At 44.1% G+C, this 27,450-nt stretch overlaps 1 protein-coding gene and 1 long non-coding RNA gene across 2 annotated transcripts; one reads left to right on the top strand and one right to left on the bottom strand.

Moving 5' to 3' along the window:
- Nucleotides 1–486: 486 nt before the first annotated feature.
- On the bottom strand, nt 487–20,303 carry LOC310678711 (vesicle-associated membrane protein 3-like). Its single transcript, XM_083443059.1, has 6 exons — nt 20,248–20,303; nt 19,906–20,170; nt 6,248–6,371; nt 3,330–3,488; nt 2,764–2,815; nt 487–818 (listed from the first exon to the last, which is right to left on the bottom strand). Coding segments are annotated over exons 2-6 (354 nt in total). The 5' UTR covers nt 19,908–20,170; nt 20,248–20,303; the 3' UTR covers nt 487–801.
- A 4,267-nt stretch (nt 20,304–24,570) lies between these two features.
- On the top strand, nt 24,571–27,042 carry LOC310678765. The gene is made up of 3 exons (XR_014511950.1): nt 24,571–24,614; nt 24,732–24,864; nt 26,825–27,042. It is a non-coding gene; the product is annotated as an uncharacterized lncRNA (long non-coding RNA).
- The last annotated feature ends 408 nt before the right edge of the window (nt 27,043–27,450 follow it).

The raw sequence follows: 27,450 nt of genomic DNA, 5'->3' as shown, positions 1-27,450 counted from the left end.
TCCTGCTGGACTTCACTAGGTCACTGCCCCTCACCTTGGGAAGGAAGGGTTATCAAGCATTTGTTCTTCCCATTTCACCATGTGAACCCTACCACTAAAAAGGTCTAAGCCGGATGCTCCAAGTTTAGACTATATGGCTTAAGCAAGCCATCTTTGTGTTTCTATACAAATAATTTAGAAACTCTCATCACTTTGGAGCCTAAGTCTTATTTGGATTGATGCCTCCTTTTGATAGTAAAATTACACTTGCTGATAAAGTACCCAGTGGATCTGAAGCTTTTGTTGACCTCAGCATATTTAGTGGGTGCTCAGCTTTCACGACAATCATCTCTCACTGAAACAGAGGTCTCCTAGGCACGTTTTGAGAATGATGGCCCCAATATCTAATCACACATACCTGTTTTGGAAGGCGCCTTTACGTACAAGCTCAAAAACAGGCGCCTTTACATTCAAGCTCCAAAAGTGTTCTTGCTCATTGTAATATATATATATTAAACGGTTTCCAAAAATTAGTTTCTGAAGGTCAGCATGGGCACATGTGAAGACACAGTGAGAGATCAATAAGTGGCATTGGTTGGCAGTCTTTGCTGGCACACACACACTATATGTGTGTGTGTGTGTGTGTGTGTGTTTGTGTGTGACATAATACCAAAAGGGAAACAAAATCAGACTACACTGAATCACTGAATTCTTACATACTGTTGCAGGCTAAGAGCCCCAAGACACAAGGAATTAAAAAGCAGGCTTCATTTGAGAGATTATCAGGAAACAAGCCATGCCAAGTCATTTGCCACGAGTGGTTCAGGTGCAGAAATAGACTGGAAGAAAAGAAGAATGAAGAAGGTAAATATTTAATATTTCAGTCAGGGAAATGAGCATGCTTATCCAATCAAAACACAAAGAGAAATTCAGTGACAAAATTATATATGTGAATTTAAAAATGAAATGAAATGAAGTAAGCAAATAAAGGCATTCACGGCTATGTCCAAGTTTTGTACTGGAGCTAGCAGGACTTGTGTAAAAAAATGGGGCAGTGGGGGAGGTCATTTGATGTCAGGAGGGATATTACACGCGCATGCGCGCGCGCGCACACACACACACACACACACACTGCTCTTCATTTGAGGTTCATAGGGTGGTTTACTATATAAAAACACAAAAAATACATAACAATATAACAAGCAAAAACAATAGCCCTACCAAACAATTTGAAAGACCATAAATTGTTTAATTATCCAAAGTCATGGGAGAACAGTGGTGTTTTTGCCAGGCACGAAAAGATACACAAAGAAGGCACCAGGTAAGTCTCCCTTGGGAGTGCATTCCACAAAACCAGGACTTTGAATTGGGCCTGGATTGGCATTATAAGTTCATAATGTATTGCCCCAGTGAGCAACCAGGCTGCTGAATTCTGCACCAGCTAAAGTTTCCAAATGACCTTCAGAGCAGCTCCACGTATATTGCATTGCAGTAATCTAACCTAGAGGTTACCAGAGCGCAGAGTACCAGCCCAACCTGATGGTAGGCATTCCGTGCCGCTGAGGCCACCAGAGCCTCAAGCAACAGCAATGGATCCAGAAGTACCTGCAAACTGAGTACCCATTTCTAACTGAAGTCCATCTGTCCATAGCTACCACAAGGCGATGAAATTATTGCCATATGCTTGTGTCTATGCTGCAATTTTAATGCAGCAAGTAGGTTTAAAAGCCATATTTTTTCTTCTCTTGCTCATAGCAAAACTGGTTAACTTAATGCAGCCCTTTTGAAATGCTGGTAGTCATAGTGAAACATTGATAGTCTTGATTATTTTAACCAAACCAGATTGTTCTTAATATATTTCCTTCAAGGTGCAATCCTGTGCACAATGCATAGGTTTGCAGTGTCATAAAACTGTAACGGGTACTGTGCAAGATAAATCTATAATTTCAGGTGCAATGCCATATTCTAAATATGACAATGCTTTCCTTAACAGGACATTGAATGCGGGTTTACAGTATTAAAATAAATACATTACTGTCCTAGGAATACACCTTGCTATGATGAAATCTCAACACATCTCAAGCTTTCCAGGTTTCAGGTTTCCTAATCCATCCCTACCAAGCCACCAGAAGGGCTTTGTCCAGCTATTGCAGCACTGAGCTAATTTAATGACCGACCCTGGATTCAGAAAGACTTTTGTTGTTGATTTTAAGACCAAGATTAGAGCTTTTATAATTACGTAAGTGTTCTACTTCATCATGAAAAAGGTTTGTCCCTTTAGCAATGAGAAAATTAAGCAGTTATACAATGGATACTTAAACAAAAACAAGCCAGCTATAAAGGAAGCATTACTTAGTGTGCCTCTTTATAGAAGGGGCAGTGGTTTTTTCTGGGGGAGGGGTACGCTTACCCCTAAACATTTTGTGAATCTAATGGGAGAAGAAACTAATTTTTTAAAATTTTTTAATTTCTTCTCTAACACGGTGAATAGTCAGTTCCGTTGCTACCCCCAATGGCGGCCTCATTTCCTGTTACTGTGTTTGCTGAGTCTCAGACAGAATGTGAGTAGCCCTAAACATTTTTTTTTCCAGAAAAAAAAGCACTGAGAAGGGGCATTGGTGATATTTGGGTGGGGTGGGTTGGTAAGAGAAGGGGACACTGGGAAATTCCAAACTTGTAAAATTATTTGTTCACTCTTTTTTTTTTTTTACCTTCAGAAGAGTTTGTCAGTAGTCATGAAATGAAATGTGAAGGTAATTCAAAACAAAGAATTGAACCACTCACTTATAATTATGATGAGAATGACTGCACATACGATACCCAGGATGATCATCATCTAGAGAGGGAGAGAGAGGGAGAGTCAGTTCAGGGGAGGAAAACAGAGAAAGGTTAGCTTTGGACAGGCTGTTTGCCTTCTACACCTGATACTTCAGATTTCCCAGGCAACAAACATGTGCTGCAAGAAAAGCAGATAATGATCTACTCGTAAGATGTCTGGGCAACTTGCAACAGATTGCCATGGGGTTTCTGACTCCCAGTCATTTAACAATAGCTAAAACAATTAGGCTCGTCCCCCACCCAAATCAGACCGGCTAAAAGCAGAAATGCAGAAGTGAGGTATGATCTGAAAGTACTGAACTCAGTTCTGGTACTGAAAAGATGCCCTCTTCCTTAATTTGATGTGTACGACCTCCCACCTCTACCTATTTTGCACCTGACTTTTGTTGGTGGATCTTGGGGTTCAAATAAAAACACAGCTGCTGCAGCAACAGGCTGAATGTCCGGCCACCCCTGGTTTAATCTTTGCACTCGTTCTTTTGGAACTATGTCCTTGCAGTAGTAACGTTTACCTTGCAGTTTTTCCACCAGTTTTTCCTCTTCAGTTTAGCTGCACTAGTTTCAAACTGGGAGGCACCAGCTTGCAAGGCGTCCGCCCGGTTATCCAACTCCGAAAGCTTCTGGTCTCTTTCTAGTACTTTGTCCACATTGACTCGCATTATATCCACCACCTGAAATGGGCATATCAATAGCTTGTAAAACACTGGGGTGGTAACCTGTAGGCCTAGTCAAGTCTTTCTCCTCCATTCAGAGAGTGAATGTGTGGAAGGAGAAACAGAGAGCTATGCTCTTCATCCTTGTCCCTCCCCCCTCCCCCCCCGCCGCATTTTCAAACTTGTGCAACGTCCAAAAGGTGAGACTAAGCATCTTCAGGCATCTTCAGACCATGGGCAAATTCATGGGCAGGTGTCAGGGTACGGGACTGGGGGAAGCAGTGATGTCCTACTGCCAATCCCAATAACCCCTCTGTCTATTTGCTCTGTGCAGGAAAGAGGAACAACTGAATTAGTCAAATACAAGGCAGGGATTGATGGTTTAAATGTCTTAGGCTGTGATGGAATACGCAGAAATGGCAAGACTAACGGGAAAGATCAGAAATCAGGAAGAACAAGTGTTTTTAAAAAGGGTGGAATAACTTTATTGTATACTTAAAAGACCACTGTAGTCAGTTAAAATCATTGGCAGGGATACAATGACATTTGCAATATTGAATTTTGGTTACTATGATTATATAATAGCTGGATAATGGTAAAAGATGCAAGGAAAAAGGAAAGGAAAATTTCTTTTAGAAATGGAACCTATGGAGGGGGGGAAGGAGGTCTGAAGGTTTGAAAGAACCTTGTTATTTTAATGATTTGGAATGGTTATAGTTATTGTGTATAACTTTATGTAAAACCAATAAAAAAATTATTTAAGTAAATGTCTTAGGCTGCATTTCTAATTGCATTTGCCAGGAAATAAGCCCCTTAAGTGATACTTAATTCTGAAGGAAACACTCAAAGGCTAGGGCTCTTTATTTCCATTTAGAAAGAGAAAAGAGTAGCTATCTTAAATGAAGAAGCAACCAATTTCAACTAGTTAATTTCAACTAACCGTGAAGAAAGTGAAACTCTCAAGACTGAAAAGTTTTCTTAATGAAGTACTCCAGTGAATGACAACTGCAAATAATACCAAACTGATTCAACAGCTTGACATTTTTCACAGAAACACCCAAAACTGTAATAGTATTAGATTTTATTATGGTGTGGATGTTTAGTGCCACCTTGAGGATATGTTTAATATGGCACCACATATTAATGGACATTTTCTAAGGATCTTTTCAGATGGACTCCCCCACTTCTCCAAATTGCAGCAAATAGACAAGAACTGTTATGTGCTTGTTCTGTGAGATCCAAATACAATCCCCCAAATGCAATGATTCTTTTGTGGGACTATTGCATTTCCCCAATACCAATGCCAGTATTTTGTGGGAAACTGAGCACAGATTTTCTGTTCCTGCTGCTGCTCCCACATTGCTACTTAATGCTGTCAGCTGACTTGGAAGTAGAGGGGGACGGGATCCGACTGCCTTGGTTGCAGGTTTGTTCTGGGACAGGAGGCAGCTGGTGGAATCTGGTGTTTGCTGTTAGCGTGTGTGGCTGAAACGCAAATTGGCTCTCACCTCTCTCCTTGGTCTTTGATGGTGGCAAGAAGGTGGCAGGAGATGAGAAGGTGGTCCATAAGCAGCAAGCGTTGGCCTGCTGGCTGGCTGGTGGATTGGCTCATTCACTTGTATGTGTGAGGGCGGATGCAAGTGCAGAGTAGTGAGACAGAAGTGGTGACTCAAGCAGGCATGGGGGGGAAAGCAAGCAGCAGATTTGCAGAGGCTGGTGGGTGGCAGTGGCAGGCTCAGCTCTGAGCTCAGGGATAATAACAACAGTAGTGCAAAAAGGCGGGTTGCCTGTTATATATTCAGTGGTCTGTGTTGCCTGAGCTTGAGTCTGGACTAAGGATTCTGAGCTCCTGTGTTCTGATTCGATACATGATGTCCAATCACAGAACATTTCAGGGTTTGTGGGCCTCTGCCATTGGCCCTTGAACTCTGAGTTGTGATTTGCAGCTTGGAAGTTTAGACAGCCAATCATGTTGGGAGTGGGAGTGGCCCAGGCTTTCAGAAACGTGTATAAGCAGTTGCTTTGTCCCTGTTATCCAGTTATGTAGTCAGTAAAGGTTCTTGCTGTTATCATTGTGTCTTGCCTCATGGGAACCCACCTACACTTCATCGCCCACCCCAAGTGGGCCAAATGGGGAGGTCGCCTGTTGGGCTGGATTTGCTTCATGTGATGAAGATTCCCCACCTCTGCTTTAGAGGATTTCTTCCCACAAACTCCCAGTGATGTTAGCTGTGTCCTGTGCATTGATGAAAGACACTGTTTGACTCTGCTTCTTGTGTCTGTCAATGCATGAAGGAGTGAGAGTTTGTGTGCCTGTCGCTTTCTTATGCTTGTCTGTGTTGTCTGAAGCTGCCCCAGCTATGCCCTGTTCCATCTTCAGCTTCTGCCTTAAACATACAAGAGCTTTGAAGGTAGATGAGAGACATAAAAGATGATGCACAGAACCTGAGACACAAGAACTACTCAGCTGGTTGTGAATCTACACATAGATTCACAGTGCAATCCTAACCATGTCCGCTTGGAAGTATTGAATTCAGGCAGCTTACTCCTGGGTAAGCGGGGCTATGATTGCAGCCTTAGTCACTTCAAGAAACATGAAAAAGGGTAGACCACTGCAATAAACAACAATGCAGAATTTGTTACATGAGTATACACCTCGGGTCAATGACTGCACACCCTAGGTGAGTGGCATATTCAAAACTGGCACTCAACAGATGATCCAGATCACAATCCTGAAATCCACGGATCTCAACAAATACAACTTGTGTTCAGCTCACCTCATTCACTTGAGCCTGTGTCTGCTGCAGCCTACGATTGCTGGTCACGTTGGTCTGGAGTGGAGCCCCTGCTGCACCTGGGCTGGGGGCTCCTCCTGCACCTTGGGAAGGAGCTGCTGATGACCTAAATCAGAAACCCAGCACATATTTATACCCTTGTGAAGTGAAGGACATGAGGCAGGAGTTGGTAATGCAGGTGAGCTGTGCATAAGCAAGCTGCCAGCTAGCTCTGCCGAGGCTCTTTTTATTAGCACAATATGCAAAACCAGTCAGATACATTTTGGACTGTGACCTTTACACATCTTCCAATCTCGAGATCGAGGGGTGGTACAAAGTTATTTTGGCATCTGTTTCCACCGCGTCATTTCCCCCTTGAACAATGTATGACAAAGGAGACAAAGGTCACAGACAGGGCACGGCAGACCACTGAGAAAGCCAAAGGTTAGATAGAGGGCATGATGTTCAGACAGCTGTGGCTTGTCTGTGGGTGGAAGTGTGCTCCACACCCGGTGGTCATTCCTTCACCCTTGTATGATATGGCTTACATCCTAACCAACGTTCCACTGGCAGGAGCATCACACAATGTTGTATTTTTCTCTGATTGCTGAGTTACAGTTCTGAGAAACTCTGAACAAACTACAGTACTCAGAATTCTTTGAAGGGAAATGTGCTTTAAAGGCCCATAGAGTGCACCCAGCCAATCCCACTCTCTTCCCCCAGAATGCTGGCTATGGAAATATCACCACTTTCCCCTGCCTTTATGACATGGTTGAGCAGATCTCTCTTAATTTGAGGGCCATATTGTGTCATTAGCAACTTTCTGGGGGCCACAGATACCCTCCAATATTTAGCTGGTGAAAATCAGGATGTCCTATTTCATCATCATCATCATCATCATCATCATCATACCCTGCTCATCTTACTGGGTTGCCCCAGCCACTCTGGGTGGCTTCCAACATATAGAAAAACATAATAAAACATCAAACATGCTAAAACCTCCCTATACAGGGCTGCCTTTAGATGCCTTCTAAAGGTTGTATAGTTACTTATCTCCTTGCCTCATGGGTTGCATAACTCCATACCCACATGCCTTTAGCCACATGCCTCAAAAGTCACAGACTGTGGCGTGGAAGCATCTGAGCACACCATCTTGTTGAAGGGAACCACATGCAGGCCACTTTGGTTTCTAGGATGAATGTAAGGCAGGATATCAATGTAAGGGGGGGGGGGGATAGATAAATGTGGCTAGGGCCAGAGGCAAAAATATGGTGGTGCAATTAATTTGAGGCTCTGCCTGTGTATAGTAGGCTATGTTTGAGCCACACGAAAGTCTTCGGTTTCTATTCCTCTCCCCACAACATTCATACCTATCTCTCCATTCTCCGTCCGGGCAAGGAAGAGGCAACCTCGCAGTTCAAGGACACATTCCAGCCTGAAGAAGGGGGGAAATCCCTCAAGGAAGGTGAGAAGCAGGGCTGGGTTGGGTTGGATGCCTGTGGTAGCCAGGGCCAGAGTGAAAGTAGTGGTACCAATAAAAGTGACTCTTACTTTTGCCTGTTAAGGCTACATTTCAGCCACACCTAAGTCAGAGGTTCTACTTGCACACATCCAGGCAAGTGAGAGGCATTTTCACAGTTGAAGGATGAATTCCAGCCAGAATTTTGCACACCGAGGAAGGACCCAGGCACATCACATCCCATTTCCCCTCATGGGGTGCAACGGAAAGTGCTTGAAAAAGATTCCTCAGCTTTGTCCTAGGGCATCACTGTCCCATGTATAAATCTAGGAATGCACAAGGCAACTATTTGCACAGTTTCAGGCCTGGAAGCATAGTGCTTTAACCATTGATCGGCACCACCTCCCTTCGTTGATCCGCATTTCACATTCGAGGTCAGCTTCCTAAGGTTTGCAAAGAATGAAAACAAAACTGAAACATTGATATACGAATGAGAGGAAATTGGCATTTGTTTCTGTTCAAATTAATCCACAAGGCAAGTCTTTTCTTTCCAGGAGCCTGTTTTTTATTACCAAAAACATCCCTTTGGAGGTTTCCTGACAGATCCAATCTGTACTGGTGGCTGAACATCGGCCAGCAAGTCTTCCTCACGCCCACTGGCCTGACAGTTCCTAATGATTCCTTCCTCCCACACTCCTGTGACTCACTGTCCTTTCTGAAAAGTCCCTCGTCATTTAATCCCATAGGGGGACAGCCAACCTCCTCTAGAAGTGCCAAAGAAATCCCTGGGAATGAAGCAAAATGCAAAAATGAAACAGCATATAACAGCAAATGATTAGGGATGGGATGAAAACTGATTCAGGTTGCATGAATCAAGAAGGGGGTTGCATGGAATTCTGCCAAGCTGAGCAGGATTCCTCCCCCTGCTGAAACAATTATTTTGAGGAAGGAATGTGCTTTAAATATGTGGTGTGTACACAGCCTAATAGTGTGTTACTAGGGTATATTACATAAGGGACGCGGGTGGCGCTGTGGGTTAAAGCCTCAGCGCCTAGGGCTTGCCAATCGAAAGGTCGGCGGTTCGAATCCCCGCGGCGGGGTGTGCTCCCGTTGTTCGGTCCCAGCGCCTGCCAACCTAGCAGTTCGAAAGCACCCCCGGGTGCAAGTAGATAAATAGGGACCGCTTACTAGCGGGAAGGTAAACAGCGTTTCCATGTGCGGCTCTGGCTCGCCAGAGCAGCGATGTCACGCTGGCCACGTGACCCGGAAGTGTCTTCGGACAGCGCTGGCCCCCGGCCTATAGAGTGAGATGAGCGCACAACCCTAGAGTCTGTCAAGACTGGCCCGTACGGGCAGGGGTACCTTTACCTTTACCTAGGGTATATTACAAGGCATCCAGTGAGTGCCTCTAGCTCCTGGAATCTTTCACCTTCTCACTTTGAAAACTATAGGCACAGAGCAGGAGTAGTCCCTAGGAAACTACAAAGGGGCCAGGAGGTGTGTGGTGTATCACCCTCTGTTTGTTTGTTTGTTTGTGTGCTGCTGTTATAATCTATTGTTTTAACTATGAATTTATTGTTCTGCTGCATGCCTAGAACTCATTACTGACAGTGGTTGCCATCTATGGTAGCGCAGAGTCTATCAGTTGGCTGCCAACATTGCAATGATTGATCATAAAGCATATAACGACATTAGTAACACTGCCTACTACCAAAGACACATTGCCATGCTGTGAGAAATGAAGACCAGCTTGTAATACGCTTTGCAGTGGGTTTATATGCAAGCCGAGAGGCTTGCGAATGCCTCGGTAAAGGTAAAAGGTAAAGGACCCCTGGATAGTTAAGTCCAGTCAAAGGAAACTATGGGGTGCAGTGCTCATCTCACTTCAGGCCGAGGGAGCTGGCATTTGTCCACAGACAACTTTCTGGGTCATGTGGCCAGCATGACTAAACTGCTTCTGGCACAACAGAACACCGTGACAAGTGCCAGAGCACACAGAAACACCCTTTACCTTCCCGCCACAGTGGCACCTACCGTATTTATCTGCTTTCCCTGGTGTGCTTTCAAACTGCTAGGTTGGCAGGAGCTGGGACAGAGCAGTGGGAGCTCACCCCGTCATGGGAATTTGAACCGCTGACCTTCTGATTGGCAAGCCCAAGAGGCTCAGTGGTTTAGACCACAGTGCCACCTGCGTCCCTGCAATTGTGAATGCCTACATGCTGCAGAATGCCTACATGCTGCAGAATGTCTACAATTCATGCCGGCAGAAGACTTACCAAGAAAAAAATATTTTAAATAGAGTGGTGCAGCAAAGAATAAGTGATGTTCTGAGATGTGATTTCTAAAGCTGATCTGAATATTCCTCACAAAATTGCAATCTATTAATTTATGATTTGCTTCCAAATAGGTGTCTCATTAGGGCAGCTCCATGCATTATGATTGTTTCTAATGTTTGACATTTGCTGTGTTTTTATTATGTTTGAAGCCACCCAGAGTGTCTGATGGGTAGGGTATTAATAAATGATGATGATGATGATAAAATAGAAAGGGTCTTCTCAGTGGTGGCACCCCAATTTACTGCCCTCCCCAGTGAGGATAGGATTGGTGGGAGGGGGACCTCATAGTATTAAGAATCCTATAGATTTTGCTTCCCCAGTAGGTTTCCAGGGGATCTCTAAGCCAAGCACAGAGCACCACATGTGTCCCCAGCTCCCAACATTAGCCCAGCTCCCATTGTTCTCCATCTTACAATGATGGGCATCCCGCCAGGAGAAGTGGAGAAAATTGTCTTTAAGGCAACAGAGCCCACACTTTCAAAATGTAAATAATGGAAACTTAGCTGAGCAGCTAAGACCATCATCTTGATAAAAGAACCAGTCTAACAGGTTTCCTCTTATAGACTCTACTCTCACAGATACAGGATCACAGGCGTGGAAGATTCCTGTTGTATCATCCGGACCCAACTCCCTAAACTAGTAGATTTATTACCTGCCATCCCATCTACCAGATCTTTCTTCAAGCCAGACTGAGTCAGAAGGTAGCATTTGCTCACCTTGAATCCACAACGAACACATCTGACAAGCGCCAAGATGAATCACTTCTGTATTTTAGCACTTAGTAATATTCACACAGCAGAAGGAAGACCTATTGCGGTATAAGGTCCATATATTTGTTTCCTTTTTTAAGTTGCATAGTTTTGATGATGGAATATATTACTTAGATGGGATCTTCTTGGACCCCATGTGAGGAACACACCTGCTCTGCCACTAGCCTAAGTCTCCTTGAAACCTTTTCCACAGGTCATTAAATTGTGGCTACCTCATAAGCATGGGAACTCTTTTTCTACCTCGTGATCAAAGAGACCACACCATCGTAGTAAATGCTAAATAATACTGTTACATGCCACCCCAATCTCTGAACAGTGAGAGATCCCGGGGTACCAGGGGCTTAGCAGGCTCTGTCTTTCCTTTTGGACAGTGAGAGATTGTCTTCATGATATATGGTTATACAACCTGAGCCTACAATGGAGGCATTACACCCACAAGCGGGCCCTGTCTCTCTCTCGTGGCTGCCACAGTGGATCCAAACTGCCAGCCCCCATTGTGCTCTGGCCCCACTTTCTCCAACTTGCAAGCAAAAAGCCACACTCCTTTGCAGGCGCTCTCACTGCGCTGCTGAGAAGGATTTATTTCCCTCCAAGGAAATAGCCCACTCCCCGAAAACGTTTCACAGTATTTTACAAATTGATTGCACTTTTCATAAAAAACAGGGTCCCAAATGAGCACAAGCAGTGTGCAAAATATTGCAACATGTGCTGGATAAGACTGATTGCCGTTGTCAGCCGATCAGCCCTGAGCACAACTGTCTCTACAGCAAAACGACAAAATCCATAAAGGTGGGGAAAGCTGGATTTGCCTAGACTGGGGATGAGACTGACCGATGTTGTTGGACTCCAGTGCTCATGCATAGGGCTGGCCTACCCATGAGGCAAGGTGAGGTTTCAGTCTGCAGGATCCACAGGGGCAGCAGAGCCAGCCTCCAAACAACGCATTGCCCACTGCTGCTGCCACTGCAGCGGCAACGATGGCTGTGGCACACTCCTTGGAGGCCAGGTGTCAAAGTCACTCCACACTCAAAGGAATGCACACAGCAGACAGTTAACTCTTTATTGTCAAGCTGGGACTTACAGTCATTCTGTGGATCCGAATACCCACACACACCAGTCTAGCATCTAGGCCAGGGGTCGGCAAGGCTTAACGGGCATGGGCTGGATCACTCCTGCGGAGATCTTCTGTGGGCCAGACTGGTGCAGCGTGACACTGGAAATCATGTCTGCGCATGCCCAGACACCGAAAATTGTGCCTGCGCAGGTGTGATTTCCAGCGTCTGGGCATGTGCAGAAGCGATTTCCAGAGCCGTGGAAAAGAGTCCCTGTGCTGTGCTGCACCGGTTTAGTGCAGTGCATGGGTCTAGCCGAGTGAGTGGCTCAGTTTGGGGGCAGCTGATGGGCTGGTTAAGCGACCCTCATGGGCCGCTTCTGGCCCATGGGCCTTAGGTTGCCAACCTTTGATCTAGGCAGCTATTCCCAGGCCTGCGCTCTATGGAGCAGCTGCAGCAACAGGGGCCACTCCCCCTCCACCAGTTTAGGTAGCTCCCCCCGATGGGCTGTGTGCGTACAGCCAGAGACTATGCCTGTGTGGAAGTTGCCTCTGCTCTTCCCACTTCAATTTTCTCCTGGTTCTGGGAGACAGTGGTGCAGGAGAGGGTGGGGAAGCACCCAGCCCTTCACACGCCTGACCCGCCTCATCCTCCTCTTCTTCCAGCCCATCCTGTGCTCCACCCTCCAGCTCTGAAGCTTCCCCCTTGCATCCTGATTGGTACAGGTCGCCACAAATCACTGGCCAGAACTCTACCATGAGCACCTCCCTTGTTCTCTTACAAAGGCAATGGAGCCCATTTGAGAGGTGCCGGAACTGAGTTCTGGTGAGTTCCAGCTGGAAAAAAGCCCTTCCCAGGGCTTTCCATGGCTGTTAAAGTGATATAAGAGTGCTTTAAACATTTGGTGTCGATATGTACACAGTCTAGTCAAGCTATGTAAGCCCTATTTATTTATTAAATTTCTATACCACCCTTCATGCAAGGTTTTTTCCTAATAAAGGTGACTGGAACAAAATTTAAAGGGTGGGCTTTCGAGGGGTTGAAAATGTGGGTAGTTTTCAATACGTATTTGACAAAATTACTTTCTGCATCAACGATTTCTAGATTTATTCTCCAGGGCATGGACAGAAGCTAAGAATAATCAAGTGCAAATTGTTTGGAGAAAAAGCATTCAGATGCCATTTAAAACAGCAACAAGGAAGCATGCAGTAGCCTGTTATAACTATATCTTTATGCTCATGAAGATGCGCACACAGTCATCAAAAACTGTGTGATACGAAGACTTCCTGTCCCTGTGAAGCAAAAGTGTTGGTACAAGCAGTGAATATATTTACGCCAAGGGTTGTCACACATTTTGCACAGCACGTAAAAACGTTTTCATCTGTGATACGTACTTGCTGATCTTTCTTCCTTAAAAATGATTATTCACACCATTAACCATTGACCAACCACAATCACAGGAGAGTACCAATAAAACCAGATACTTGCTTATCACTTCCAGTCCCTAAACTTGGCATGCTTTGAGTAAACACTGCCGATTAAGAATGTGTGAAAACACACAGGAGGAATTCTATTTCTATGCCTGTTTTCCCAAGTCTAACAAATCTTAACATACGGTGCATATCTGGAGGTGAAAAAAGAGAGGAGGGGACACAAAAATACTAGGAGAGAAAAAAACACAGGTCAGGAACTTCTGGAGGCCAAAGATTACAGTCAGGGGCAGTAAAGCTTCTGAATACCAGTTGCTGGAAACCACAGAAGGGGAGAATGATCTTGTGCTCAGGTCCAGTTTGCAGGTTTCCTCCAGGCATCTGGTTGGCCACAGTCAGAACAGGATGCAGAACTAGATGGGCCACTGACTTGATTCAGCAGGCTCACCGTATGTTCCCCACCGCTAGTGTATAGGATGGTAGCCTTAGTGTTACTTGTTTTGTTCATCCATCCTGCACCACCGGTTTACCATTAAAAGCTTCAAGCATTAACACTCCCAAAGAGGCACTGGGAAAGGAAATCGCTATCACTTCTCCATTTCTGGTGCATAGATCTACCTTTCAGAGACTGATGGGGCAAGGCAGGGCCTGGTAAAGTCTTCCCCTCTTCACAACCTTATGATTTTATGAAGTGAATGATGAGTAGCAAGCCTTGCCAGCTATCCTTGTTGCCCATGACATTCTGTTGCCTGAGACAAAGGACCACCCCCTTTCCCCATTCGACACACCCTCCAGATTCAATCCAAACTGGTAATTGAATCTTACTTCAACCCTGTCAATGGGACAGCATGCTTCAACACACCTGAGGGCAGGAGGGCAGCTTGGGGGCACTGGGCAGCCCCCTGTATAGAATCCGCAGTTGTGCCCTCAAATGCTTATGCTTCATCACTGGCTTCACACCCTCTAGTACCTGCTGCCTGAGGCAGCTGTGTTGCTTACCCTAATGGTAGGGGTGTGTGCGTGTGTAGGAGGTAGAATAAGCCTCCTGCAAAGCTGAGGGCTGAATAATCTGCACTGTCCACAATCTTTTGCAAACTACTTAACAGGCATCCAGGAATGGAAGAGTAGTGAACAGTAAGTGTTGAATCAGTACTGTTGACTCACCATCCTCTACAGGTAGGTAAAACAAAGGGAGGAGGGCAAGTCATTTCCTGGGATGAGACTATAACAACAGAATGTTCCATTTTATCTATAAGCTGCCATTAAAACCTGCTTTACCCCTGCAATCAGGCAATGTGCAAAAGCTAAAAGCGCATGAAACCCACACCAGTGGAAAAGATTCTGTTGTTATCCAGGTGTAACAATGTAAGACAATGCATCTGCAGGGTGACAGAAGGCCAGGATGCCAGGAACAGAAGGTCATTCAATCAGTGACTCATTCCCTGGGAAGCACTTACAACAGAGATGACTGTGACCAGTGATGCTGTCAAGTGAGACAGGGGACCAGTATGACGCACTGAGTCAGGTCCCAGCACACCCATCTTTGACTCCCACTCACCCATGACATTTCCAATATGATCCTTTGATGGTAACATTTCCAGTTGGTGGCTTGCTTACGGAAGTCCCAAAGGCTTCCAAATGTTTCTTTATCTAATTTTAAAAGATTGTAAACATGCTTTGATGTTATCAAGGTATCTGATGATGTGAGACTTGCCCTTTCATACAGAACAACCCAATAAGCAACATGCGGTGGTGCAGGGAGATGGTCATCCCTTCTATTTCCCATGTTCAAGGGCAAGTGCCGGTACTGATGTAGCCAAAATGGCCATTCTAACTTTTTCTCCCCCTCGAAGCAGTGTTTGGATGAGACACACATTTTGACATCTCTTCATTGATGATTCAAAGCTGTATGATTGCAAGCACCAATCAACATTCTGGCAGCTGCAAATTGAATCAATTCAGATTTCTAAACTGTCTTCAGAGGCGTTTCATACAGGGTGCATGTGCTTACAGCATGAATGGCCAAAGCCAGGTCCCTCTTGTCCAGGAAAGTGTGCAGCTGGTGCACCAACTGAAGCCAGTAAAAAATGTTCCTAGTCACTATGACCAAGGCTGACATCAAGGGTCACCATGGCTGGGCATCTAAAAATCAACTAGAGGTTCAAGCTTAGATCTCGCTTGGGCCAGAATGGGGATTAAACCGAAGACCTGCTTCATGCAACGCTAATGTCCTACCTAGAGTACCAGTTTCTCCTATCTAATATCTTGTTGGAACTTCCTACTTCCAGCAGGCTTCTGGAGACTGTTTTTAAGGAAAAGGCTGGTGCTGTGATGTTTTCATTGCAATGATCTGTTTGTTTTAATAGCTCATATATATGCATGTGTGTGTGTGTGTTCTATTAATGTTTAATTGCTTCCCCTTCCCCAATGTTTTTGGCAGCTTCTATTTTAGCTGTAAGCCGCCCTGAGTCCCCTGTCAGGTTTTTGTGTGTGACTTTGTTTTGAATAAATATGGAAGTACTAGAAAACACACAAAGCAAGATAAATATAGAAGGCCTATTAGTACAGTTTATGTAATGTGGCAGCAGGAAATAGTTGCATTAATCACCAAAGAACAGCCCACGCAAATAAAGGTACTTGACGTCATCCTGCCTACTTGCATACACACAGCTAGGCAACACAGCAGCAATAGCAGTGAACTGCAGGGCAAGTTTATAAATGCTGGAAAGATACAAGGTGCCACATCAAACCAAGCAGTGTCTGGGAAGAATAGCTACACAGTTAAATGAGTTTTATTTTAAATCAAAGAAAAAGAAAAATATCTTAAGTTATGTGTTTGTTTAATAAGAACTATCCTATAGAGTGCAAGCAATACAGGTTAATTGATTAAGAAACTGATTGCCTGAAGGGGCTGATAGCCAACATCAAATTTTGTGTGGATGCTGTCAGTGGCTTTACTCTTCAATAATCTAGACAATCAATTTTCTCCTTAGCTCCTTGGGGATAGATCAGTGACATACAGTATATAATGTTGTTAAATGCTTTTTTTCCTTATGAGACATGCAGAGCAAGCTTACACATGTCTACTGAGAAGTAAGTCCTGTTGTGTTCAATGGAGCTTACTCTAAGGTATGGGTGCACAGGAGCGAAGCTTCAGGCATGACTAACTTTAGATGAATCATGCCCAATGTCTTGCCATACCTATGGAAGAAGGAAAGCATTTCTAATGGTATGTAAATGTGAAACAATTCAGTTATGATGTACCTATTCAGAACGGCAGGATCTGTGAATCTCTTAAAAGGCAAGCATAAGTATTTACTACATGCCACTATTTTAGGATGCTGGGTGTTGAAAGCCAGACTGTGCAAACATATGTACAATTAGCTTTGTACATAAGTTTGTATCCAAACTTGAAATTTGCTTGTGTGTGTGGAAATGAGCCGAATGTGCAAAGGTATTTTTTAGTTTGCTCAGTTATCTCTGGTCCCACCCACAATAGGGAAGTGCCCTCAGAAGGTTGCCTGGAAGGTTTCATGTGGCCCTTAGAATGAAAATTGTCCCCCATATTGGTTCTAAAGTAAATCTAACAGGGCTATAGCTTCTGGGAGCACCTTATCTGGGGGTAGGTGCTATTCATGTAAGAACAGGGGACAACTACAGCCTAGTGGCTTGTCTTGGGTAAGGTGTTCCCTATCCACTTCACTCTGCAATAGAGCAGGGGTGGAGGGCTTCGTTTTCTTCAGATAATCTGTTAGGAGCCACATGCCAGTGGAGGGTGAGCAGAAAGGAGAGGTGGGCAGAACCAGTGCAAAAAACATTTTCCCTCCCTCCCTCTGGCACTCCTCCTCTCTATCTCAATCACTCTTCCCCATCAGTCAATGGACTGTTGGAAGAGCACAGGTCAGGGCTGTCATATGCTTGACCTGCTCATTTACTGATGACTTTTGAAATCAGCCCAGGGTAGCCAGCCCCTGCACGGGAGACCTTGCAAATGTTCCAAAGCCTTTACTTGCTCCCTGCCTGGTGGGCACACCCACTGATGAATGGGTTCTTTTGTATCTGCTTGGCTCCAAGCACTGATCTATGTTTCCATGGGCAGCCTTGGCTTGGCTTGGCTTGGCTTGGCATGAGATGAATCTCTGGAGCTTGGAGGTATCTGGGAATAAAAAGCTAGCATCATGCAGCCACATTCTATTTTCAGGTGAGCTTGACCTAGAGAAAAACTAGCTCATATTTATCCCATAGCTTCAGAATGTGCCTAACTGGTAATGTAACTCATATTTACAGTGACAAACTGGCTATTCATCCTTTCATATTTTGTGTAGTGGTTTGATAAGTGCTACTGAGTGGCATGTTGCCTGTGTTCTGGAGCAATCAACACAACTGTGTCCATATGGGCTAGCTTTGCTGACCTTAATAATTTCATTCCAGTTTATATCTGTCTATAAATATTGATGTCCATAATATGAATGAAATATGTGAAAACCAGAAAATAGATTTAACAACTGTCATCATTCAGTAAAGTTCTCTGCCATGGGTTCCTACTATCTTTTCAAAACATTTCAATACATATTAAATAGAGGATGTTCTGATAGGAGGTGGAACTTAACAACATCTGGAAGGCCACAGGCTTCACATCCCTGCTGTAACATTGCTTAAATAAGAATGTTAGAAACACAACACAGAAAGCTATTGAAGATTTAGAGACCTGAGCAGATCATAAAGTCTTGTTTCCATAATAGTAATGAGTATCCTACTCTGTGTCTGAGCAGAAGTGTGAACATATTTTTCAGCACAAATGACCATCTAGGGCAGGGATGGGTTATCTCAGGCTTGAGGATTGAATGCCACCCTCCAGACCTTACAATCTAGTCCTTGGGACTCTGCCCAGCCCAGCTGTCCTGCTTGAGTGACCCTGCATGGCTAGAATGTACCTTGAACTCTAATAACTCTTCTTGCTTGCCTGGATGGAGAAGGAATGTGAGCATGTACAGAAACTAGCCTACTGCACAAAGGTAAAATTCACACTAGTGGCTCCACCCACTTTTGCCTCTGGTCCCACCCGCCACTGACATGTAGCCTCCAGAGGGTTGCCCAGAAGGGAATGTGTCCCTCAAGCTGGAACAGTTTCCCCACCCTGATATAGGTCGATTCACAGGAGGCCAGTGGATATAGAAACACAAAGTAGATACAAAGTCCCTGCGTCCCTGAGTCCATCTGCAATTACTTTCCCTCCTCCTCCTCTCATGGTCTGAAGACTCTGCAGGTCAACAGACAGACTGCTTGTGAACTGGCATCTTCAATATCAGCCAATCCCTATGTCTTTTTGCCCTTTCTCTCTGGTGAGAAAAGCCTGGAACCTAAAGTGTATCACCCTCTGCCAGGAGCCCAAAGCTACTGCCCCCAGCCTTGATACCCTTAATTATATTACAGTGTGGCTTTTAATTCTAAGCTGCTTTGGGAGACAATCTTGGCTGAAAAGCAGTGTGTAAATATAATAAATAATATAATATAAAGAAATGACCTATATCAAGTTGGGCTAATAGTCTGTCTGTCTAGAACTGCCTGCCCTGCATGGTTGCGGTTTTCTTTGTTTTTGTTTGCCAGGGTTCATTGAAGTCGTTTGCTGAATATGCCAGAGACCAGGATGAAGCCAAGACATTTTGCAGGTAAAGTATGTGTTAGACCACTTCATTGCAGCTCTCCCTAGAGAGGAAGGTTCTGGGTAAATTACTGTCAGCTGCAAAGCAAGATACTCATCTGATTGCTCCTTCCTACTGCTAGCTTAAAGCTTTCAGTCCACAAGGAGGCAGGTAAGAAATTTTCACACACCTCAGTGTGGACTACTTGGCCCACCCATTGCTAAAATGAAGGCACCAGATCACTATTTTGCTGTACATCAAGCTGAAATATGTATTGGAGATGTGTCTTAATCAGAATCAGAATACTGAGTATTTCCAGCCCTCTCTTTACCAACATATATCTTGTAATGTAACCTCAGAAAAGTATATTACCTACTGAACTGCCAGTTATTGCTACCTTCAAGTGCCTATAGGTCCAATGCTAAATCAAGGGCGAGCTCCTCCTTTACTTTAGTGGAGTTCTATTACAGCCTCATTCAGCTATATATTACACACCATTCAGCTATACCTCATAAAGCACAAATGAAGGTTTTCTGTTCCACGGTAATCCCCTTCTGCTATTCAGAACAAAATACAGAATAAAAAGCCATCGCACAAAAGCTCAAATCACAACTTTTCATGGTTCCTAAGCAGGCATGAACTTTCCGGGGACTGTGTTGGCTTTCCTAAACAGAAACGCTCCAGAGGTCCAAGTTTCCTCACTTTCTACTGCAAGCAGAAGCCTATGTGGGGCTTGCAGTGTCCCCGCAAAGGAATCTCGACCCCTCGAAGCCTTGTAGCCCTCCTGTAGTTGTAGAGGAAGGAACACGCCCATAGCTCAAGCTGAGTAGTCGGAGTTTTTCAGCACCACAGCTGCCGGACAGCGCCCGAGCGCCGCTTCGACATCACCCGCGTTCGGGAGCCCCCACAGAAAGCCCATCGGCGCTGGCAGGGCGAACCTTTTAAAGACAAAACCAAATAGGCGATACTCACATTGTTCCCCTTTTTATAGTCTCGGCTTTCCCTTTCTCTCTCTCAGTCGCCAGCAAAGATGGCTTTCCAGTTCTCCTTCTGATGCAAACAGCCTCTTAGAATTGTAGGCACTGTTGCTGAGGCGAAGGCACAAGCTACTGAGCATGTCTGCACCTCATCGCTCCCACCCGCGAAGACGAGGAGTCAGTGCGCCGCTTTCCACCTTCTGTATCAGTGGCAGTCCCAGGGCAGCCGGCAGGGGTGGAGTTCTGAATCCCCCTCCTGCCTGGAAAGAAAGAACGAAGCTTAGCGTTGGTAAAGAGGGCGAAGCATTGAAAAGCCAACATCTCTTTTATTTCCTACATTTGAATCCCAGCTTTCCTCCAATGAGTTCAGGGCTCCTCCTTTCCTCTCTCACAACAACCCTGTGAGGTTCGGCTGAGAGAGACCGTGACTAGCCCTAGATCACCCAGGGAGCGGACTTGAACTTGAGTCCCCCCCCCCCCCCCAGTTCTGCACAATGCCCTAATGCAGCCTTTCTCAACCTTGGGTCCCCAGATGTTGTTGAACTGCAACTCCCATCACCCCTAGCTAGCAAGGCCAGAGCTCAGGGATGATGGGAGTTGTAGTCCAACAACATCTGAGGACCCACAGGTTGAGAACCACTGCCTAATGGTTAGAGTCTAACTAGTAGAGCACCCTGGCATGACAGAGTTACACTTTGTGAATTCCAACTATTTGACCCAGATTACAAAAATGTCCTGTGCAACAAGCACATGACTGTTATGTGATGTTGCCAACTTTTGGGCCAGTCCCTGGTTGCTGTGTCTTTAACAGCAGCAACTAGTGGTGTTTATCTTCATGCTGTGAAAAGCTTCACCTTTGGAAGATGCAGAAAGCACTTGCAACATAGGCTTCAAAGGAAGGGTCAGCCCATCATTCTACTTGGATGCCCTGAGAGTGTAGGGTCCAGTTTTGAATAGGGTTTTGTTAAAGAACTTAAATGTGTTCATTTCAGAACATGTCCCTTTGATGCACTCTCAGGTACCATAGGATGTAAGCTCCCAGTATCTAACAAGAAGCACCATCCATTTTATCCTCCTACAAAGCAGTTTCCTAGTAACATGAAGAAGAGAATGAAAATGCTTAAACCTTCATGTTACATCGAACACACTGAAATGGCTCCGAGTGACAAACATTTCCCAGTCCTTCATGTATATTTTTTGTTTTAAAGGACCCCTGACCATTAGGTCCAGTCGTGACCGACTCTGGGGTTGCGGCGCTCATCTTGCTTTATTGGCCAAGGGAGCTGGTGTACAGCTTCTGGGTCATGTGGCCAGAATGACTAAGCCACTTCTGGTGAACCAGAGCAGCACATGGAAATGCCGTTTACCTTCCTGCTGGAGTGGTACCTATTTATCTACTTGCACTTTGACGTGCTTCCGAACTTTTCAAACATGGGCAGGAGCAGGGACTGAGCAACGGGAGCTCACCCCATCGCGGGGATTCGAACCGTCAACCTTCCGATCGGCAAGTCCTAGGCTCTGTGGTTTAACCCACAGCACCACCCGCGTCCATTTTTTTTGTTTTGTTTTAGGTTCTCAATAAACACTGTCCCTATATAAGTGTACATTATTGAATCAAACTGCCAATATATGTTATTTCCATGGTTCAAGGATTCTAATACATGAGACTCTTAGAATGGTCATAAATGAAATATGTGTCTACTAGGGAGGCATGACCATGGTCACACCTCTTGACAGGCAGCATGGCCTATTGGATAAAGTAAAAGTTTGAATTGTAAAAACAAAACAAACAAAAATTAGTCATGTGGCTATGCCCTTGGGATGGAATTCTGTAAGTCTCTCCCCCCACACACACTTTGCTCAGGTGAGCTTTCCTCCTCTATCCCTCCGATCCCCATTTTGCTTAACATCTGCATTGATGAATAGCTCTGGAGAACTTGAAAGCTTGCTCACAATTTTGTTAATTTTTGGTTGCTCCTAATGTGTTTTTATATTTTGTTTGAAGCCTCCTAGAGCGGCTGGGGCAACCCAATCAAATGGGCAGGAGTACAAATAATGACATCATCATCATCATCATCATCATCATTCCACAGTCACTGCTACCCATCTCCTCCAGCTAACAGAAAGGAATGTAAAGAGATTAATAAAAGCCCCCTCTCCATCTCTTATCATATATATAACTCAAGGGTCAATCTTAAGTTGTAATATACCTTCTCTCATGCAATGTTCTCATTGCAGGTTTTGGATCTCTGGTGACCAGATGCAAAGGAGTATAGGTTCCTGTGCCTTTAAATGGTTGTATAGAAGAAGAAAGGAAATTTTGGCAGGTGTAGCTCATTGTGCAGTGATGAGAAAAGCTGCGACTGAACCTTCAATTTGTCCCAACAATTAAAGGAACAGGGAACTCAGTCTCCTATCCATAAGTGCACTGGAATTTACTTTGGCCAACAAATATTTGCAGAAACTGCATACTTTACTCCAATGAGGCCTAGAGAAACTGGCTCTCTGAATATTTTTTTACTTGCAGTAAAGCAGTGTGCTTAAATAGCACACTTAGAACTGGACTCCCTGTGTTGAATGTCCAAGTATGATTAAGCCCAATGATATTATTCCCAAAAGTATCAAAGCTCCATAGTAAAAGACTGTTATGAGAAGTCAGAAATTCCCCAGATACCTGTAACAGTCATTATAAGCTACAATGTAGCTTTAGGAAGTGATGCCTGAGTTTTCTTGTTTTCTCTTCCATTTTGTCTCATGTCTTTCCGACTGCAAGCCTGTGGTCAGGGTATCTCTTGGTATTATTGAGCTTAGAATCATAGAATTGTAGAGTTGGAAGGGACCTCTAGGATCTACTTGTCCAACCCCTTGCAATGCTGGAATCTTTTTCTCCACATGGGGCTTGAACCCACAGCCCTGAGATTCTCATGCTCTGCCAACTGAGCTATCCCAGAGCTCCCCCCTACCCACCCACAAAGCATTTCATTCCTGAAGAGAAAGGAAAAATTACTACAAATAAACAAATAATTATAATAATTATAAATAAGAGCATGCAGGTAAATTTTATTGAGGTACCACAGGTATAAAATATCATACATTCAATAGTTAATACTGAGCTATGAAGCCTGTCTACATTTACACAGATGTACAGCTCAATGAATTAAATGAATTTACTCTCTAGTAAATGTGGATAGGACTGTACGTTTTAAACAGCAGTTGATACCCTACAGCAGTTATTTTACCTTAGGAAAAAGGAGATCATTACTGGAAGAGAAGGGCGTCACTGGCTGTATTTGGATCACATTCCTTCCCTTGGTGAATTCTGAGCACTGCAATTTACCCCTCAAAATGTTAGCATTCTGAGCAAACTACAGTGCTTTAAAGGTATAGTGCATACGCAGTGCCTCCAAACCAACAAACCAACAGAGGAAAGCTTTGATACCATGAGCAATCACTACAATTCTTTTTGCCTCATTCACTTTGCTCTGCCTTAGAGCCATTGGAGGTAGTATTCATAGCTGATAGGAAGCTACCTTATCAAGTCAAACCACTGGTCCATCTAGCTAGTTCAGTATCTACAATGACTGGGAACAACTCTTCATGAATTCAGGCAGGGATCTGTCTTGATCCGACTTGGAGATTGAACCCTCACCCTTAGGCATCCATGTGTTCTGCTACTGAGCTATGGCTTTTCTTCTTCATGATCCATCAGGTCAGAAAGCATAGAGCCTTTCTCTCATTTGCAGAGGTGATGTCACAAAGGGGTGGGACTTAATTACTGCTGGTAAAATCTGGATATTTGGCAGGTGATTGGAATAGTAAGGTGAGGAAGTCTCTAGGGTGAATTGAAAATGGGGCTATCTTCCCCTGTTTCTGAAAAGGGATTTCAATCTGGATTTTGGGTAAATATATTTCTTAATGTTAGAGAGAGAGAGAGAGAGAGAGAGAGTCTGCCCGAAGACCCCAAACCTATAAGACTATGAATTTCACTGTCAGACTGGGCCCCCTTATGCAATTCTATAATTCAATAGTTTCTTAAACAGACTATAATTAAGGAATAGTCAGTATGATGTAGTTTGGGACTGCAGTTTAGTGCAGGAATAGGAATACTTTACAACTACTTTTCAAAATTAGTTTTAATTATCTGTTCTTAGAAGTAATTATTGGGAAATGCTTCCAGATCTGACAAATCACCAGGATGAGCCAGAGGTACTTACCGGAGACCGAGAGCAAGTGTAAACTGTGGGGCAAGTCCATCAGCCAAAAGTAAATACAATTACTAAAATATCAACTGGAGAGCAGAGAGACTAATGCAATTAGAGTAGGCAAAAGGATCTGTCTTGGAGATTCAGTGACACGTCGCGGAAATGAAGACTAATCAGTTGATTTACCAAAAGGAGAAAGAAATTGTTTATATGCAGCGCCCTGAGCAACATTTCACTTTCTGGCTTTGCGCTTGCTTCATTACAAGAACCGAATTCTCCTTCCTATGCTCTGCATACACAGGAGACTCTTGTTGCTTCTACCACTGCTCTGTAAGGGTTATTTGGAAAGGGAGAGAGGCAATTTTTAAACTTAGCAGCCATTGCCGCTTCTGGTTTGTTGTGTTAAGAAGTAGGCACACCTGGCCATCTCTTCTTTCTTAGGGATCCCTGAAGCTGGAGTTTTCATTGCCTGAGACACGCTGCTTTCCAAAGATGCCTGCAGGTTAGTACGCAACTTGGACTTATGGCCATCCCAGCCTCCCTTGGGGAGTAAGCTCCTTATGTGCAAACATGATGATCAGAGAGCATACTTTTGCATTCTGCTCTGCCATTGAGACAGGTGGGAGTTTCAAGAAGTCAAGAAGGGAAGAAGGTGTCGGTGATGCAAAACACTGCAGGAAAAAGGATGGGCATCTCTTGAAGAAGAGGCTTTCAACACTCAGTCTCTTTTCTGGACCTTCACGGAATGTGATGTAAGTGTTTCTCTTTTTAATATTTTATTTCTAATGAAAACTAAAAATGCTATGGGTCGAACTAAAATGGGACACCGGAGCCATTGTGAACACTGAGTAATCATGAAAGGGAAAAGAAGGTTGATCAACTAAACAGCCAAGACAGACAAAGGGCGGCAACATCAAAAAGTGCCATATTTTCAGGTGGCTCCATTGCCTTGAGCAGCAGCTTGCTATGCAGACACCAGCAATTAATAACATCTTGGGGTTCCTTCAGACCGTTGCTATTTTCGAGTGGGATTCATTTACTAATTGGCAAATTCGGTTTGCACAATTACAGCTGATTAGAGGGTTTGCACAATAAAGTCACTTCCCCCAAATACTGGAAGTTTTGTGATAAGGAAAGCGATGGGAGAATTGAACTGGAAAGAGGGGGGTATTACTTCTTTGATGCGGCTTCAACTAACCTGCAAGCAAATTGGAATAATGCTTGTTAACTAGCCAGTGTCCTTGAATCTCCCTGTGAACAAATTGGGCTGAATACTTCATAAGCAGCTCATCTGGAAGGGCTGTAAGTTTATCTGCTGTTTGCTTATTAAGGTGCTGTTAAAGGTAAAAGGGGAGGTACAGCCATCTCTCTGCTGACCAGCTGGCAACCCCAGTCAAAATTGCCATCTTCACTGGCTCAGTTCAAGGTGCCGCTGATTACCTTTAAAGCCATAATTGTTTTACAACCATCTGCTTCCATATTGTCCTTCCTATGAACTAAGATCAACTGTGTTTTATTTCATGTGTAATCTGAAAAATGTAGATTTTTGCACTATGCACCAAAAGAACAACAATGGTAAGAAAACTCTGGACCAGAATATTATATATAGAAATAATGGGGAATAAACAGGATATGCTTGATTGTAACAAAAATATGCTTGGTTTACAAAAAGAATATAACAATAGAATTATTGGTAAAAACTATAAAAACAACTATTTAAAACATTCACAAAATTTAAACCAGCAAAAACTAAAAACACATCATCCTAGATATCTGGGTAGGCTTGTCTAAACCAAACTAAACTGTATAGCTTACTGGTTACTTTTGTAAGGCACAACACTTTGTTTCATACAAACACTCTTTACAGAGATATTTAAGATTATGCTTAACTTCATATTTTAAACCTGACTTTGGAAAGATAATTTCTTTCTAGGATGGTTATTATCTTACACTACCCAGTCCCTTCTAAAATCCTAAACTTCAGCTAGTTAGAATCTGTTCCCACTGACAGATATACCCTACCAGAGTCCACTCAAATAGTCAGAGATTCCAGGTGCCCACCCTGTTTCCAATCCCAGGTTCCTGTCTCACCCATAGATAATCCCTGACTGCACTCTGACAGTCCCAGCTGATTATTAACTTAAATTCCTCTCTCTCTCCCTTGATTGGCTGAGCGACTTGTCAGTTGGTGGGTCATCACGAGGCAAACCCAGGGCCTATCCCTCACAGGGCCCTCCTGCTTTGGTGGCAGGATATTAGGCTGAGAAGGTAATAAATCCCTTTAAATCTTCAAAAAAATACTCAAATGGCAAATGGCTTGATCCTTTTTTTCTGGTAGTTCACCAGTGTGATGCCTCCTTCTGCTATTCAGCTCTAAAATTCTATGATTCGTCATACATGCAGTGAAAAGTAATAATAATAATAATAATAATAATAGTAAATTTATTTATGCCCAGCCAGCCACTGTGGGCGGCTCCGAGTCCCAACAGAATTAAAAGCACAATAAACTATCAAACATTAAAAACTTCCCTAAACAGGGCTGCCTTCAGATGTCTTCTAGAAGTCAGCTAGTTGTTTATTTCCTTGACATCTGAAGGGAGGGCATTCCACAGGGCGGGCGCCACCACCGAGAAGGCCCTTTGCCCTGATGCACTTTGGAAAATGGTAGCTGCCACTGATTGTTCAGATCACTATTTTGTCTTGGCTTTTTAGTCCTCAGGAAAATAATGGGCACCTTGAAGACAAGAAGAGAGGTGTGCAAAGAAAAGAGTCCATGCAGCTGAAAGCCCAGAAGGAGATGTGTTCCTTGGGGAAGGCTCACTCTGGGAAAATGTGCCCCAAATGTGAAATTGTCGTCTGCAGGGTGTGCAACATGCTACATACTGAAAGCAGCTTCATTGCTCACAGTTTGCTAGATCACTATGACAGAGGAAGGCACTCATTTTGCTGCTTGGATTCTGAATTTCCCCAAGACCACCATGTATGTAAGCACTGTGCAGGACCACCCTTCTCTCCTGGCAGGTCTTGTAACCTGGCTACATTGGAAACCGAATCTCTACTGCGACTCTCTCTGTCCTGACTTTGTAGAGACAAAGTGAAGAAATTTCCTTGCCCTGCATAGCAGGCATTCAATAGCCAGATCGATTCTTTTCAAATGGCTCGGTAGTGTGCACATTGCCGAGTTTGTGTGCAAGGTTAGTATGTGAAATCACCAACAAAGCACAGGTAGTTGTATTCCCTCTGCTGCATGAAACATACAGTAATTGATTTCACTTCTCAGTCGAGAAAAGAATAGGGTTGCATTGATGCAGATCTTGGCAAGTCAGGCTAGCTCAGTA

Source organism: Podarcis tiliguerta, assembly GCF_965153285.1.
Source record: "Podarcis tiliguerta genome assembly, chromosome: 5".
Taxonomy (NCBI): domain Eukaryota; kingdom Metazoa; phylum Chordata; class Lepidosauria; order Squamata; family Lacertidae; genus Podarcis; species Podarcis tiliguerta.
This window is presented reverse-complemented; position numbering and strand designations above follow the sequence as displayed.

Excerpts from the sequence above, each read along its gene's own strand:
- LOC310678711 (XM_083443059.1), bottom strand. Across the intron at positions 3,489-6,247 it reads CACAGGCTCAAGTGAATGAG|GTGGTGGATATAATGCGAGT; the intron begins GTGAGCTGAACA and ends TGCCCATTTCAG. Across the intron at positions 2,816-3,329 it reads ACTGGTGGAAAAACTGCAAG|ATGATGATCATCCTGGGTAT; the intron begins GTAAACGTTACT and ends CTCCCTCTCTAG.